General features: G+C 44.2%; 1 protein-coding gene across 1 annotated transcript; it reads right to left on the minus strand.

Moving 5' to 3' along the window:
• Positions 1 to 3,938: 3,938 nt before the first annotated feature.
• LOC122659339 lies at positions 3,939 to 4,619 on the minus strand. The gene has a single exon (XM_043854461.1). It carries the CDS (start codon positions 4,617 to 4,619, stop codon positions 3,939 to 3,941), a length of 681 nt encoding a protein of 226 aa, XP_043710396.1.
• Positions 4,620 to 16,130: the final 11,511 nt, after the last annotated feature.

A 16,130-nucleotide genomic window follows, 5' to 3' on the forward strand; every position in this document is an offset into this window, starting at 1 on the left:
GGCAGTAGAATCTATGCGTCACACAAGAGAAAATAATAATTAATAATAAATCCGGGCGCGGATGTAACATCCTCCCCACCTTACAAAAATTTCGTCCCCGAAATTATTATACCTTGTAGGAACCCAAGGGAAGGGTACTTTGCTCGCATTTCCACCTCGGCTTCCCAGGAGGCTTCTTCTTCTGTGTGATTGCACCACTTCACCTTTACATAATGAATAGGTCTATTATGGAGATTTACCACCTTATTGTTTAAAATCTTCTCAGGCTGTTCTTTATAAGACATATCTGTTGCCAGCTCTGGTGGTTCCTAAGATAGAATATGACTGGGGTCATGCACATACTTCCGCAACATAGACACGTGGAAGACATCATGCACGCCATCTAAGGATGGTGGAAGCGCCAACCGATAAGCCACCGGCCCAATCTTTGCAAGAATTTCATAAGGTCCATTATATCTCGGGCTTAACTTGCCCTGCTTGCTGAACCTCATCACACCCTTGGTAGGCGACACTTTAAGAAATATTTTATCACAGATGAGGAACTCCAGATCCTTCCGCCTTTGGTCTGCATAGCCCTTCTGCCTAGACTAGGCAGCTTTAATTTGCTCGCGAATCAAGTCCACCTTCTCACAGGTTGCTTGGATCAATTCTGGCCCAAGGACACGCCACTCAGCTACTTCGTTCGAATATAATGGAGTATGGCACTTTTTCACATACTGAGCTTCAAAGGGTGCCATTCCAATAGTAGCTTGGTAACTATTATTGTAGGCAAACTCGATAAGCGAGATGTGCTCATCCCAGTTGCCTTGCATATCAATGGCATAAGCTCAAAGCATGTCTTCCAACGTCTGTATTGTCCTTTGCGATTGCCCGTCGGTTTGTGGATAGAAGGCAGTGCTAAAACTCAATAGGGTACCCATAGCTCTCTGGAATCCGCCCCAAAACTTGGACTTGAATCTGGGATCCCGATCTAAGATAATGCTAACTGGAACTCCGTGTAGGCGAACCACGTTATCAATGTACAAGCGGACCAATTTATCCATAGAATAGGTGACTTTGATTGGGATGAAATGGGCCGTCTTTGTCAGCCTATCCATAATAATCCATATAGCATCAACACCCCTAGGTGTACGGGGTAATTCTATGACGAAGTCCATGGTGAAATGCTCCCATTTCCATTCTGGCATGGGCAATGACTATAATAGCCATGGGGCCGTTGTCTATCTGTTTTCACTTGCTGATAAGTGAGACACCGGGCCAAAAATTCAGCTACATCTCTCTTCATTCCACTCCATCAGTAATGTCCCTTCAGGTCCTTGTACATTTTAGTACTACCTGGGTGAATTGAGTAGGGAGATTCATGTGCTTCTGACAACACTTCTTTTCTGAGCTAATGGTCCTTAGGGACACATAGGTGATCTCTAAACATGAGAACGCCGCTATCGCTCAATGTAAAATCTAGATCTCATTGCGTGTCACCCAGGATAGCTTCAATAATCTCTTGGAAGCATTTATCTAAAGCTTGAGCTGCTTGAATCTTTTCAACCAAGGTTGATTGTACCGATAAAATTGCTAGGGATAGTGTAACACCCTCTACCAATAACTCCAAATCCAGCCTTCTAGCTTCTTTTATAAGCTCCTTACTGACAGCTAAGGATGCAATGGATGAGGTCTGGGATTTCTGACTGAGAGCATCCGCTACAACATCTGCCTTTCCCTGGTGGTAATGAATGGTGCAATCATAGTCCTTCATGAGTTCCAGCCAGCGCCTCTGTCTCATATTGAGTTCCTTCTGAGTAAAGAAATATTTGAGGCTTTTATGGTCGCTGTAGATCTCACTCTTCTCTCCGTACAGATAGTGTCTCCATATCTTCAGAGCAAAGACCATAGCTGCCAATTCTAAATCATGAGTCGGGTAATTTCTCTCATGTTCCTTCAACTGACGAGAAGTGTAGGCTACCACTTTATCACCTTGCATCACAATAGACTACCATCCCTCTGGTACCATTTGGAATGGTAAGTACCGGAGTCGAGATTAGTCGTTGCTTCAGATCCTGGAAGTTCTTTTCGCAGTCGTCCGACCACTCAAATTTCACTCCCTTTCGGGTCATTCGAGTCATAGGGACAGAGATTTTTGAAAAATTCTCGATAAACCTTCTATAGTAGCCGGCCAGACCAAGAAAATTGCGAATATCTGCAACATTCTTAGGTGTCTCCCAGTCAACTACCGACTGTACCTTGCCGGGGTCAACTTCAATGCCTTTCGCAGATACCAAATGGTCTAGAAAAGCCACTTGTTGTAACCAGAATTCACACTTGTTGAATTTAGCATATAACTGCTTTTCCCTCAAGCGTTGTAGCACGAATCGAAGGTGGTCAGCATGTTCTTCATTGCTCTTAGAGTAAACCAGGATGTCATCAATAAATACAATAACGTACTTATCCAACACATCATGAAACACCCTGTTCATTAACTCCATAAAAGTTGACGGGGCGTTAGTTAGCCCAAAAGACATGACCAGAAACTCTTAGTGTCCATATCGCGATCTGAACGCGGTCTTGCTAATGTCACTTCCTCTGATCTTTAGCTGATGATACCCAGAACGGAGATTAATCTTGGAGAATACCCTCACGCCTTGCAATTGGTCGAACAAATCATCGATCCTAGGCAGCGGGTATCGATTCTTGATTGTAAGCTTGTTAAGTTCACGGTAGTCAATGCATAGACACATACTACCGTCTTTCTTCTTCACAACAAAATAGGTGCGCCCCATGGGGAAACACTTGGCCTGATAAAACCTTTCTTTAGTAGGTCATTAAGCTATTACTAAAGTTCTTTCAGTTCTGATGGGGCCATTCTGTACGGTGCCTTGGACACTAGAGTGGCACTGGGTACCAGATCAGTCATAAATTCCGTTTCCCGATCCGGTGGTAACCGTGTGAGGTCTTTCGAAAAGACATTAGGAAAATCCCTTACCACACTTATCTCTTCCATAAGTGTAACCATGGCTTCAGTATCCATTACAGAGGCTAAATAACATTGGCAACCCTATGCTAAGAGCTTCTGAACTTGGAGAGCCGATATGATTGGGTTCTTGGGCTTCTTACTTTTACTACCCTTGAATACGAACTCGTTATCCTCTCCTGTCTGGAAGAGTATCTTCCTCTCTGCACAGACCAGGCTAGCTCCATGGGTGGATAACCAATCCATTCCCAGAATCACATCAAAGTCTTTCATATCTAGGATGATCAAATTGGCCTCAAGCCCGTGGTCGCTTACTCGAACAGGGCAAGAGTGGAAGGATCGGTTAAGCTCAACTTTGCTTCCAGTCGGCGTACTAACTGTCAACTTTTACTCCATCTTGGCCAATTCAATAGGTAATTTCTCGACAAAGGAGGGGGATACAAAGGAGTGTGACGCCCCCAAATCAAATAACACATAAGCAGGTAAGGAGCACACAGAAATCATGCCTGACAAACACCGAATAGCCAAACATGATAATCTCAACATAAATGATTTGATTAAGGTGGTTGAGTATAATAACTGTGATAACACCGGGGCCAGATTGGGCTTCCTCATGAGTAACAGAATAGACTCGCCCCTGAGTCTTACTCACTGGAGAAGGAACAAGTGGGCGAACAGTAGTCCTTGCCAGGGGTACTTTGGAAGTCACAACTGGCCATGAACCAGATTGTCGTGGTTGTGGACAATCCTTGGCCATATGGCCAAACTCCTTACAGTTGTAACCAATAAGAGTCTGAGCCCCATAATGAGAAGCAAGTATAGCTCCAGGCACTTGAGCCACGTTAGGTCTACGGGACTGAATTGGGGCTGCATTGGTATAAAACCCTCTCCCCTGGAACTTGTTGGGTCCCCTAGAGTCATGAGATGGCATTGGCCTCTTGCCTGCCTGTATAGCCCGATAATTTTCCCTCTGCTAGTCTTCTATCAGCTTGGCTGCTTCAACCACTTCTGCATAGGTGGAGTACTTGTGTAACACCACCGAAGTACTCAAGCTGGTTCTAAGCCCTCTTTCAAACCTTCTTGCCTTCACATCCTCAGTCTTAAAGTGAGTTGGAGAAAAATAGAAATACTCCTCACAGAGTTGTTGATAATCAAGGACCGACTTGGATCCCTGACTGAGGTTCATGAATTCAATTTCCTTCTTTTCCTGAAAATCCCTTGGAAAGTAGTTCTCAAGAAAAGTTGCCTTAAATTGAGCCCAAGTAGCATTGGGATATTTGACCCAGAAATGATCCTTTGAGGAATGCCACCATACATCAACGTCACCCCGGAATTGAAAAGTAGCACATCGGATCTTCTCGAGATCACTGCACGGTAGCACCTCAAAGATTCTCTCGAGATCCCGTATCCAAGTAACCAGGAACATAGAGTCATGGATCAACTTGTAAAAAGTAGGAGGATGATGCTTTTGAAACCTCTCAGAAAGTTTGGAGGCATCAACCCATTCCGGTATCACATTTCTGACCGGTAGGGTAGCCGGAGGAGGGGGAGGTGGATCTTGGTTCACCTGCGCTACAGCGACTTCATTCGCAGCCTGCCCAAAAGGAGGAATGACTGGAGTGGTATTAGCCGTGGGATTTGGGACTTCGTGCATCGGAGGTGGTACTCTTGGTCCTTCCCGACAAACATTTTAAAGCTGGGCAGTCACATTTTGCATAAAAGTGCGCTGCTCATTTTGGGATTCCCTTTGTTCTCTCTACATGGCGCATAAAATATTCCCTAAGAGCACGGCGACATCTGTATTGGTGCTCACCAGAGGTGGTGCAGGAAAACCTTCCTCGAAACATCACCGGCGTCATCCCTAGGAGGGGAACGATTCTGGTTGTGAGTATTAACCATGGTTTAGCACCTGATTAAAATTAGATGCCTCACATGTTACCACAAGGAAGAGAGGAACAATAACTACAATATAGAGGAAGAGTATAAAAATGTATACAAGGTGTGTGTTCTAACACACAGAAGTGACTAGAGTCCTAAGAAGGAGGTTGAGCCAAAAACATAGGCCAATAGCCCTTTAGAACACGGGTAGATCCACGGACGGATCTACTCCTCTGAGTCTGGTCGTGACTCCGCTCGCAAAGTTGGCTTGGTCGGATTAACGGGCCGATGCGGAATGTGAGTCCGCTCGTTTGTCCATTTTCAGGGTGCCCATTGGCCGAGAGGATTTGAGTCAAACGGATTAATGAACGGATCCTCGTATCGTGGTTCCGTTCGTTTGTCCGTCCAGAGCTGAAAACGAAAGGTTAGAGTTTCTAGGCTTAGCGGATTAGCGGATTCACGATAGTGAGTCCAGTCGGGCGTCCGCTCGACAAATTTTGACAAAGACAGTAACCGCGCAGTTCCTTTTCATATTTTGAGTGTGTTGGTTAGAAGCGGAGGAATAGAGCAGAGTTGTCCAAGCTTCGTCCGCCCCAATTTCCTTGCCCAAGAATTGTGGATTTAGACTCCTTTACTCTCAATCCCAACTCCCTACTTCAAGGTATGAGATTCTCCAACCATTTTGGGTTCCTTGGGTTGTCTTAGTTCCTCTTCTAGGGTTTTTATTCAAGTTTTTCTCCCTTTTCTCTCACATTGGGTTTAGTTGCTTGAAAATATGTGGAGATATTATTTTCTCTTGTTTCTTTAAGTTCCAAACCTAGTTATAATCATGGTTACACATGTAATACCCATCGATTGGGGCTAGGGTTAGTCAAACCCTTGCCAAAACCGAAATACCCCACTTGTTTTGGTGGTGGTTACTTACTTATTCTCCCCACCTTACATGGGGTTATTGTAAATATTTATTTATTTTTGTACCATTTCTTGTTTAGGACTATTATTAATGTCTCCATGGAAATTTGAAGAAATTCCCAATTTTATCATTTGAGAAAGAACTATCCTTGATCTTGATTGTATATGCATTACTTTTACTTCAATTTCTTTTACAAGCATAATGCTGACATAGTTTATTATTCAATTCTTAGTATCATGACAACCCCCCACAAGAGTTCATTATATTTTTCTTTTAAATTTTGAGTTCAAGAAGACTATTGTTCTTCAAATTTCCTTGTATCAAATCTTCATGTTCTTATTAGAATTGGAGTGATCAATCACTCACATTGTCTCTTTTAATTTATTTGAATGTGTGTAGGTTAAGTCAAGGGAAAAATGGCTCCCAAGACAAGAGGAAACAGGGCTTTTGCGGCTGTAGCAGCACCGGTCCCGGTCCAATTCCCTTCGATGCCAACTTCTTTGTGTCTGCAGAGGCAGAGAACTTATACACCAAGACACTACGAGAACGGAAGATTGAGACAGGGAGGGATGTCATTGCTGAGGAGCTCGTGGCCTTCAAAGTGAGGCCAAGATTCGAGCATTTGGGATGGTCAAACATGCTAGTCTTGCCCAGGCACTACTATATCAAGCTAATTGGTCACTTCTATGCTAACATGACAGTAGTCCAAGAAAATGTGGAGATGCTTCGAATCAACTCTTTTGTGAAGGGAGTCAACATCTCCTTCAATGAGGTAGAGTTGGGGGTAATCCTAGGAATCAGTTCTCTTGGGCCTCGAGTATATCACCCGCCTGTAAGAGATCCTTTATCTTGCATGTCTTTGGTAGAGTACAATCATCTATACAGGACCCTAACCAATGACAAGCGCGACAGCCGGGTGAACCTACCTGATTTTGGCTATTCTCAGAGAATTTTGACCATGATAGTCAAGTCAAATCTGGTGCCTGTCAAAGGGCACAACACCGAGCCTTCTCTTATGTCTGCCACCTTAGGGTACTGTCTGCATCAGGGTAACCAAATAAGTCTGCCTTATGTCATCATCAAGCACATGGAGCAAGTCCAATTCAAGTCCAAAATTGAGAAAACCCTTCCCTATGGGAGGCTTCTGACTCGCATCTTCCAGTATTTTCATGTTAATCTGAATGATGAGCCTCCATGTGAAAGCTTCAAGGAACCATTTGGAAAGAATTCCCTAGCCCGCATGAAGATCGTAGTCAATACATATAGCGATGGAGAGCCAGTGGTCCCAGCAGATGGTGGAGATGCAGGTGGAGAGGCCAGTGATGAGGATGAGGGAGAGGTTCCACTGCAGTATGCTGCTGGTGCCTCCAGTTCTGGAACTTCAGAGATGGGTGCAGTTCTGAGTGCCCTAGATCAGATGAACCTCAACCTGGCTAGGCTAAATTCAGAGATGTTGGATGGCTTTGCAGATATCAGTGGACAGTTTGCCTCTCACAACTATCGCCTTGAAAGAATGGAGAAGGATATCCATGACATAAATGCATATCTATACTATGAGGGCGATGATGAGGGAGAGGAGGGCAATGATGATGGAATGGGGGATTTGACCCCAAATCTGATGAAGTTTCTGTTGACTTTTCTTAAGTTTAGTTTCTTTTGTGGTCTGGTGGGAAGTTGTGAACAATATTTTATTTTGCTGTTTACTTGTTCTTTTCTTTCCTTTTTTCTTTTTTATCATGTAATTATGGTTCTGTTGGCTAGAGTTTTGGAACTTTCTCTTTTTGGGTCTTTATGTGGTTTGCTCGCCTCCTCAGGAGGTTTGAGTAATAGACAGCTGGAGGTGTATAGAACTTACATGAATATATATATATATTTAACTCTTTAACTCTCATGTTATCTCTATTATTTGCTATGTTTTCGGATTGCTCCCTAGCTAGTCCTCTTCCTGTGTTTCGCATATATTCCAATTATGTTTGTTAAAAGCTTTTAATTCAGACCCTATTATGTAGAGTAAATCAAGAGTCCTTGGTGGACCATGTCTGGTGTAGAGCATCACGCTCTGATACCACGTTGTCACGCCCCTATCCCAAGCTTATGCCATAAGCACAGTCAAGAGGGTGATTAGGATGACCCACGTCACCCCAATACCTACCAGGATCAACGACACAGTGTCCCAGCGCATAGTCACCACCCAAGGGCCCACCCAAATAACTACATCTGAGCAAAAATGAATAAATATTCCAATCATTGTCAGAGTTATAAAGAGCAAAAGCAATATTTACATAAGCAGTTACAGTATGTTCAGCTATCTGGGTGATAATGTAATAGTTAGTACTGACATCAACTGACCATGACATAACTACTCAAAAGTATAATAAGTTATTACAGAAAATGTTTATAATGGGGACAATGCCCCAAAAGAATTAAAAGGTGGGGAAAGTCCCCAAGTAACATTAGTGCCCATAAGCACAATCATCACAGCGGCAACCATTGTCGTGTTCCTTTGACACGTACCCAGGCTCCTCTGTGCCAATACCATCATACTCTGCCGACTATACATCTAGGCCGGCCATCCATCACCTGCATCAAAATCTAAAAGTTGTGTACACAGGGGGTTAGCTCCACTGAGCCAGTGAGGGGAAAGAGGAGTGCACATACACACAATCACACATAGTCCATGATGCATGAAATGTTAAATACATACTTTCCACCTAACAAACAGTCTACGTCATGGCATATACTACAGTGATAACTCAGGAGACACTGAGGGTCACTTTTCCTATCGTCCCATTGAAACCTTAATTATCACAAAGGACCTACGCCGGTAGAAGCCATAGGCCACCCAGTGGTAGACCCCATATAGCCGTTACTACCCCTGACCTGGCCTCTCCCACCTCCACAGACGTCAGGTGCTCCGACTATCCAACACGTAAACCCCTGTTGGCAAGGGTCGTAGCATAAGGGAGTATAAATCTTAACCACAGATATACTACATGCAGTTCTATTGTCCCGAGAGCTATTCCGGGTGCATCAACGTCCCATTCCATCTAGTACTCGGGTACCAGCACGACACGATGCATACAGACCAGGATGGCAATCAATGAATGTGACAATAAGAAGTTCGGGGCCCCGGCACCGGCATACCCGGCACCTTAACCCAATATAACAATATAAACCATCATATCAACATTCCATCAAATCATATCCAATATGGTTTTATATGTAAATGCAACATGGCAAGAATGAATGCAAGCACATAAACCATTATGTATTCCATATGATTATATCTATATATGTATTTGTCAAGCCCAAACATCACCCAAAACCCACTCACAGTTCGTTTGCTTGTCATTCGGAGAGGTTTGCTCTAGTGCATGCACTCCTGTACAGATTCCAAAGTCTGAGGATGCGTGAAAGGAGTGTTAGAAGTATAAAGGTGGGTCCCATAAAGGGTCCCAACAGATTAAATGAAGTTTTGGCCAAGACAGTAGGAGCAGATGAAGGAACGGAGTCAGCTAGGTGAGTTCGGTCGTGGATCCATCCAGGCCACACCCAGAAAATATATGGAACGGACTCACGAGCGAACACGGAACATGGATCCACTCGTGCATCCGTTCCAAACCTGAGACACACCCGAGAGCAACCTGAGCTATGGGTGGGTTCACCTAGGTGAGTCCGCTCATGGCTCTACCTAGATTAAACAGCCAAGTTAGGCTGAACATGTAGGCAATACTACAGTCCAGGGATCAAGCCATGGTTCCCTAAGGAAACCAATATACTACAAAATTAGGATTTTGCACGCCCTAGGTTATCCCATGGTGTCCCATGAGTGCCCCATTTGAATTTTAGGGTTTCCCATGGTTGCCCATGGGAACCCTGGTGCATCCCAGTTGGGGTTTCTCCTTCCCTCATGTGTCCCACACAATTATAGTACGCGTTAGGGACAGAGAAACAACATCTCTAGTCATCACATGGCAAGAGGGATCCATCCCATACTTGAATGCGCAACGGAAATAAATTAATTCGAGTTTCTTTCGCATCCCATAAATATTAAACAATTAAAACAATAGGAATTAATCAAGAACTGCTAATCTAGTGAGCCTCAAGTGTTGCTCCTCCAATAGACAGTGGTTCTTCCTCTAAGAAGCACTCAAAGCAGACAGATCTGAACCTCTAATGGTGCTACCAAGGTTCTCCAAGCCAATCTGAATATTTCTCCAACCAGATCTGGGTTTCTAAAACCCTAGCTCTCAAAACTAGAGAGCAAGAAGAATAAATCACAAGAGAGAGAGAGAAGGAGAGCCAAAACGTGGGAGGGGTGGCTGTGAAAAACGTGGAAGCCTGCCTCCCTCCTGCATTTTGGGTTCCATTTATAGATGGGTTTCCAAAACCCAGATGGGAAGAATCCCTGTGAGAGTCTGACACTCTCTCCTGATTTACTCTATCTGTTTATCTCAGATAGGCTCTATCTGTTTACGAGCACTTGTATATAATTTTTCCTAGCACAAGAATCTCAGATAGGCTCTATCTGTTTATCTCAGATAGGCTTTATCTGTTTATCTCAGATTGGCTTTATCTATTTATCTCAGAGTCCTTTGCTTAGTGAAGAAGCAGAATCTAATAGGGAAAGTATTAATTAATTACTTTATTTAATATCTATGGATAATAATAATTATCACCATATCCATTAATTAAATAAAGAACCAATTAAAATAGTAAATTCCAAATAACTCCCTATATGATAACAATTTATCATATACAACCGCCCACTAATCAACACCATCATTATGGAATCTAGGGCATGTACACATGTACTGCCAAACCCCAATCCATAGTACATGTCCATATACGAGCGTCTGTGCATCTAATCGGGTCCCGCAAAAAAATCGACAAAACACTTTGTTCAAATAATTATAAATAATCTATCATTTTATATAAAATAGATTTTTGCAAAACCATTTCCAAAATGGCACTGGATCCAGATTCTGATCCGACCATACACAGACAGTCTCAATCTAGGTGTTCCCCAATCGGGCATGTTGGATAACTCCTTCACTCACAAAGTGTTCACGCATTCCCAGAACACCGGCTTTGACTCACTTGAGTCTCAGTCATTGATGAACCAAAGAATGCGATCACATTTTACAGCGATAGGGTTCCCTCAGGCATAGGGTGTCGGTGACACATGTCTATCCCTTCCTACATCTGGCAGTAATACATGAGGGAATAGATAAAGTAGATTCTTCGCCAATGCACACATCAAACATGTGAGCACTCGCATTCATATCCTGACATCACATGTCTAGGCATACCCAATGCGACGACCATATGATAAGGGTGCTCAGCCCAAACCCTAGTCGTGACTACTATTTTAAGTAAAACTTATGGACACATAATGCTCAAAGAGTTTATATCGCATGTGACAATATCAAACTAAAATGTATAAATGTTCAATACAAAGGTGAACTGGGTTGAACCGGACCGAATCGGGTTTGATGGACATACACTTGTCCAACAAAATGGAACGGGCGGATACACGACAGTGAGTTCGGTCGTTCATCCGCTGCTACTCCTTTGGAAGCTGTGAAGATTATCACCTCCAACCCTTCATTCATGGATCCATAGAGGTCCTAGGGTTTGGGAGGTGAGCTCAGGCCTTCGTTGGAGGTCCAATACACATGGTCCTTTAAGGAGGTAAGGGGATTTAAGGGATTTGGGTCCATCTCCAGGGTTCTTCCCAAACCTAAACTAGGCTTCAAATGCTTGAACAGCATTTGGGTCATCCAAGCCATGAAGGCATTAAGGAAAGGGAATGTGAGTCTCAAAGGAGCATTAACTAGGGTTTATTGGGTTTCCAAGAGAAACCCCAAACTTGGAATCGATCCCAAGGGGATTCCCAAAGTTTAAAATGGAAAAGAGAAGTAGGAAGGTGTAGGTGCCTACCTCAAAGATGGATTAATCAATGCTTTCCACCTCCATAGCCTCTCAAAACCCTTCTTCTCCAAGCCTTCAATACTCCTACAGCTCCAACGTTTTGGGTAGGTGAAAGAAGTAATGAGACTTGAGGACTAAGTCTTGGTTTTAAGACTAATCTCCCACTTAGGGTCTGTTTAGATTGGGCTTTTAGAGCCAGAACTCATTTAAGAGGTCTACCAAACCATTGGGTCCACCAAATGGTAAACCCACAAGTCAAGGGGATCAAGGATGAGGCCAACCTCGTCCAAAAGACCAAAAAAGAGTACCCAAGGCACGGGGTGTGGGTCCCATGCAAGGAAAACACACAGAGTCCAAAAATAGCACGGGCGGACTAACGGGTGGGTTCAGTCTTGGTGAGTCCGCTCATGCGTCTATTGCTGATGTAAGGGCAGAAACTTAAGGAAATTGATTGGGCTTTGGCCCACACTTCAAGGTCAACTAGAGGAAGAGTACAGTAACATTCACAAGGTCAGTATCTTACCCTTCGACCATCAAGACGTGTCCTTCGTGATCCCGAATAGTTTTCCAATAGCGATGCTAAGCTCATCGCCAAAGGAGGTATCTAGCTGTGGGGACACAGGGAACGCCTTTCGGTACTCCTCGCTTTGTGGACTCGTGCTAGGAGGATGATCGACGAAGTCATCATCGATAAATCTTCCCCACTGCCGGTTAAGGAACCTCTCCTCCACAGGCAGGCCTATGAACTAGTCAATGATCTTGTGGCTAGGTTTGACCACAAGTGAAAATAACTCACCAGCATACACGGCAGCAGAATCTACACGTCACACGAGAGAAAATAATAATTAATAATAAATCCAGGTGCGAATGTAACAGCCATGATTTCGCTCGTTCACCTTTTTTATAGGCCAGCGGGATTTCATTTTTTCGCCCATGCTCGGGCTGGCGTGTCATTCCTGATCAAGCAAACTATGAGTTTCCCAATCGTTGCGAACCTTAATGTTGACTATGTGATGCTATCAGCAATGACCCTTTGTAACATGAGTGTGTAACCATCATGTCGTTATAACTTCCTTGGGAAAATGATCCTTACTCCATGCATTTAATGTTGCGAGAATCCATGCGTTGAACTTGTGGGAATCTGGCGTTTCACATAGCAGTCTTTTTCAGTGAATCTTCATCAATGCTTTTATTGGAAAACTTTGTCGTCCCCGGAGTTCCAGGCGTTGGAGTGGTAGTCCTCCAATGAGGAATTGTCATGTTGCCTATGGTAATTATTCTTCTTCAGATCTAGGGAGCGCTTGACCATCTCACGATCTGGGTTGTTCCCTTATTTTTTTTCATCTAGGTCGTTCCTTTCTCTATTTAAGGATGGCCTCTTCTTCTCCATACTTCACCTTCTATATCTTAGTTTTCTATTCTTGTCATTGCAGACGCCATGACACCTTCTTCTCAGACCTTTATGCTAGGTCCTTGTATCCGTTGCTCTAATCTAAAATTTCTTATTTTAATGCGGCATCGTTTGAGACATCTTCTTAAAGGAGGTTACTGTTGTATGACTCTGCGCGTTTCTGCCATGCTTGTCCTGTGGGTTGCCTTTTTGCAATCCGCTTCTCGGACCTTATCTTTTGATGGCCTTACAAACCCAGACCTTATCTTCAGATGGCGCTTAGCGTCACAGTGTTGATGGTGAGGCCGTGTTGTTGTCCCCCCTAAATCACCCCAAGGAATCACCTATGACTGGTCTACTCGGAAGGGGAAGAACACGTGCCCCGCGGCCTGCCTGCCACTTCTCCAATGGATGTAGTCTCTCTTTCGAGGCAGGTGTAGTGCACCAGGGATGCTGGAGAATAGCTGGTCCTACTGTGGTTCCCATGGGCATAGGATCAGCTCGGTCTGAGGCTGGCCACTTTCTGCGTTGATCATCCGGGGAGAGCTTCAGAGGTTTGGTTGACCTTGGAGGCTTTCACTTATTGGAGACTTGGGAGAACTGGATGACCGTCTGACTTTGAAGACTCTAAAGGCCTTGAAGACTAGCAGGACGTTGAAGATTTTTCATTTAGGCCTTGAGCCTCCTTATAACTGTAGTATCTTCCTGTAATAACCGTTGTCGTTCGACGTTGATCAATAAAGTGGTTTTTTTGTTATATCTTCGTCTTGATTCCTTTTCTATTATTCTCAATCCGTTGGGTAAGTTACTGGATAATCATCGCTTTCAATAATTTCAGACTTAGGGCTTTGACCATATTTTCCCCTTTTGAGCGGATCCAAGTGGTGTGGGTACCTCCTGTGCCCCCCAAGGCTCGGGTGAACGGCGAGAGGTGCTTGTATTACCAAGCCCACAAACGAGCGTCCCGAGTCTAGTGTAACTATGTCAAACCGCTTGGTGTCTTTGATTCTTGCTTTTTTACTCTTGTTAGAGCGAGGATGGCATTGTGGATTGTTGATGCCTTAGCTAGATTTTTTAAGTCTTACCCCCACTACTCTTGGTCGAGCAGTAGGGATGTCTTGGACTACCAATGCCCTCGACTGAGTGTTTTATTTTTTCCTTAAAATCTTACCATCAACACTCTCAGTCGAACGGTGGAGATGCCTTGGACTACCAACACCCTAGACCATGCATTGGATTTTTGTCTTGAAATCTTACCCCCACCACTCTCGGTTGAGCTGTGGAGATGCCTTAGATTATCAACGCCCTGACCGAGCGTTGGATTTTTCTTTTGAAATCTTACCCCCACCACTCTCAGTCGAGTGGTGGAGATGCCTTAGATTGCCAACGCCCTCGATCGAGCGTTGGATTTCTTTTGAAATCTTACCCCCACCACTCTTGGTCGAGTGGTGGAGATGCCTTGGACTACCAACGCCCTCGACCGAGCGTTGGAGTTTTGTCTTGAAATCTTACCCCCATCACTCTCGGTCGAGCGGTGGAGATGTCTTGGATTACCAACGCCCTCAACCGAGCGTTGGACTTTTCTTTCGAAATCTTACCCCTACCACTCTCGATCCAGGGGTGGAGATGCCTTGGATTACCAATGCCCTCAATCGAGCATTGGATTTTTGTCTTAAAATCTTACCCACACTACTCTCGGTCGAGCGGTGGAGCTATCTTAGATTACCAACACCCTCAACCAAGGGTTGGACTTTTATCTTGAAATCTTACCCCCACCACTCTTGGTGGAGCAGTGGAGATGCCTTGGATTACCAACGCCCTTGACTGAGCGTTGAATTTTTCTTTTCAAATCTTACCCCCACCACTCTCGGTCGAGTAGTGGAGATGCCTTGGATTACCAACACCCTCAACCAAGCGTTGGATTTTTCTTTTCAAATATGAACCGCTGACATTTGGGTTGCCTAGGAATTCATCATTGTTGCACTATTCTCCAGCGTTAGGGTAGGGTGGGAGGATTTTGCTTGTCATTTCTTGTGTCGCTTGGTGGGACATGCGTTTGCTTAGTGGATCAATGATCATGTGCCACATCCTCCCTTGCACTGCACACTATCGGGGGAGACCAAAGAACGGCAAGTCACCCACTCTCATCTTTTCAATGTCTGGTGTAGCTTTTGGGGGCATTAAATGCCTCTTAATGTTTTACCAAAAAAAAAAAAGGCCTCTTGATGAGAGCGGTTTAGGGTTCTTCATTTAAAAACCCTTCCTCTTCAGTAGTCAAGTCGTGGAATCTCACAGAAAATCAAATGGGACAAGCATTCCTTTACTCGTTAGCAAGATCGGCTAGGAGGTGGCTAACCCAATTGGACCAAACTTCGACTCAAACTTGGTCGGCGATTGTGAACACATTCCCTAAACAGTACTCTTACAACACTGAAGTGGACATCACCCAACGAGAGTTGGAAACCCTGAGGGAAGGAGCCGATGAGGAATTTTCTAACTTCATCATGAAGTTCTGTGAAAAGGTATCCAAGATGTGGAACCGCCCAAATGAATCAAAACAGGTTGAAATCATATTGGAAAACCTATATGGAGAAAACTATGATCGCCTCTACTGTCAGCACATCAAGACCTTTGAAGCACTCATAGCCATTGGGAAGCGCATTGAGGACAAGCTCTTCAAAGGGAAACATGCCCAGACTTTAACCAAAGAGACTTCTGGATCTTATTCTGGCAAAAACAACAGAGGAGGAAGAGGGAAAGGCCCCGAAGTGAATGCAATTACTACCGTTTAGTAAACTGAGAAGCAAATTTCACCAACAGGTGCTCCTCCTTTGGTGATCCAAGCTGAGTAGTCAACTCCTCCCAGACTGTTCACCTTTGGCAGTATGAAACCCACTTGCCTTTTCTTCAAACTTAAGAAGGAAGGGATGTTGGATGTTGTACCACAGTGGCCCGTGAATACAGCCAATCCACCTTCAGGGTATAAGCCAGAGTGGCACTGTTATTACCACAATCAGAAGGGTCATCAAACAGATAGACGTATACACCTC

The sequence above is a fragment of the Telopea speciosissima genome, chromosome 4, assembly GCF_018873765.1.
Source record: "Telopea speciosissima isolate NSW1024214 ecotype Mountain lineage chromosome 4, Tspe_v1, whole genome shotgun sequence".
In the NCBI taxonomy this organism is placed as follows: Eukaryota; Viridiplantae; Streptophyta; class Magnoliopsida; order Proteales; family Proteaceae; genus Telopea; species Telopea speciosissima.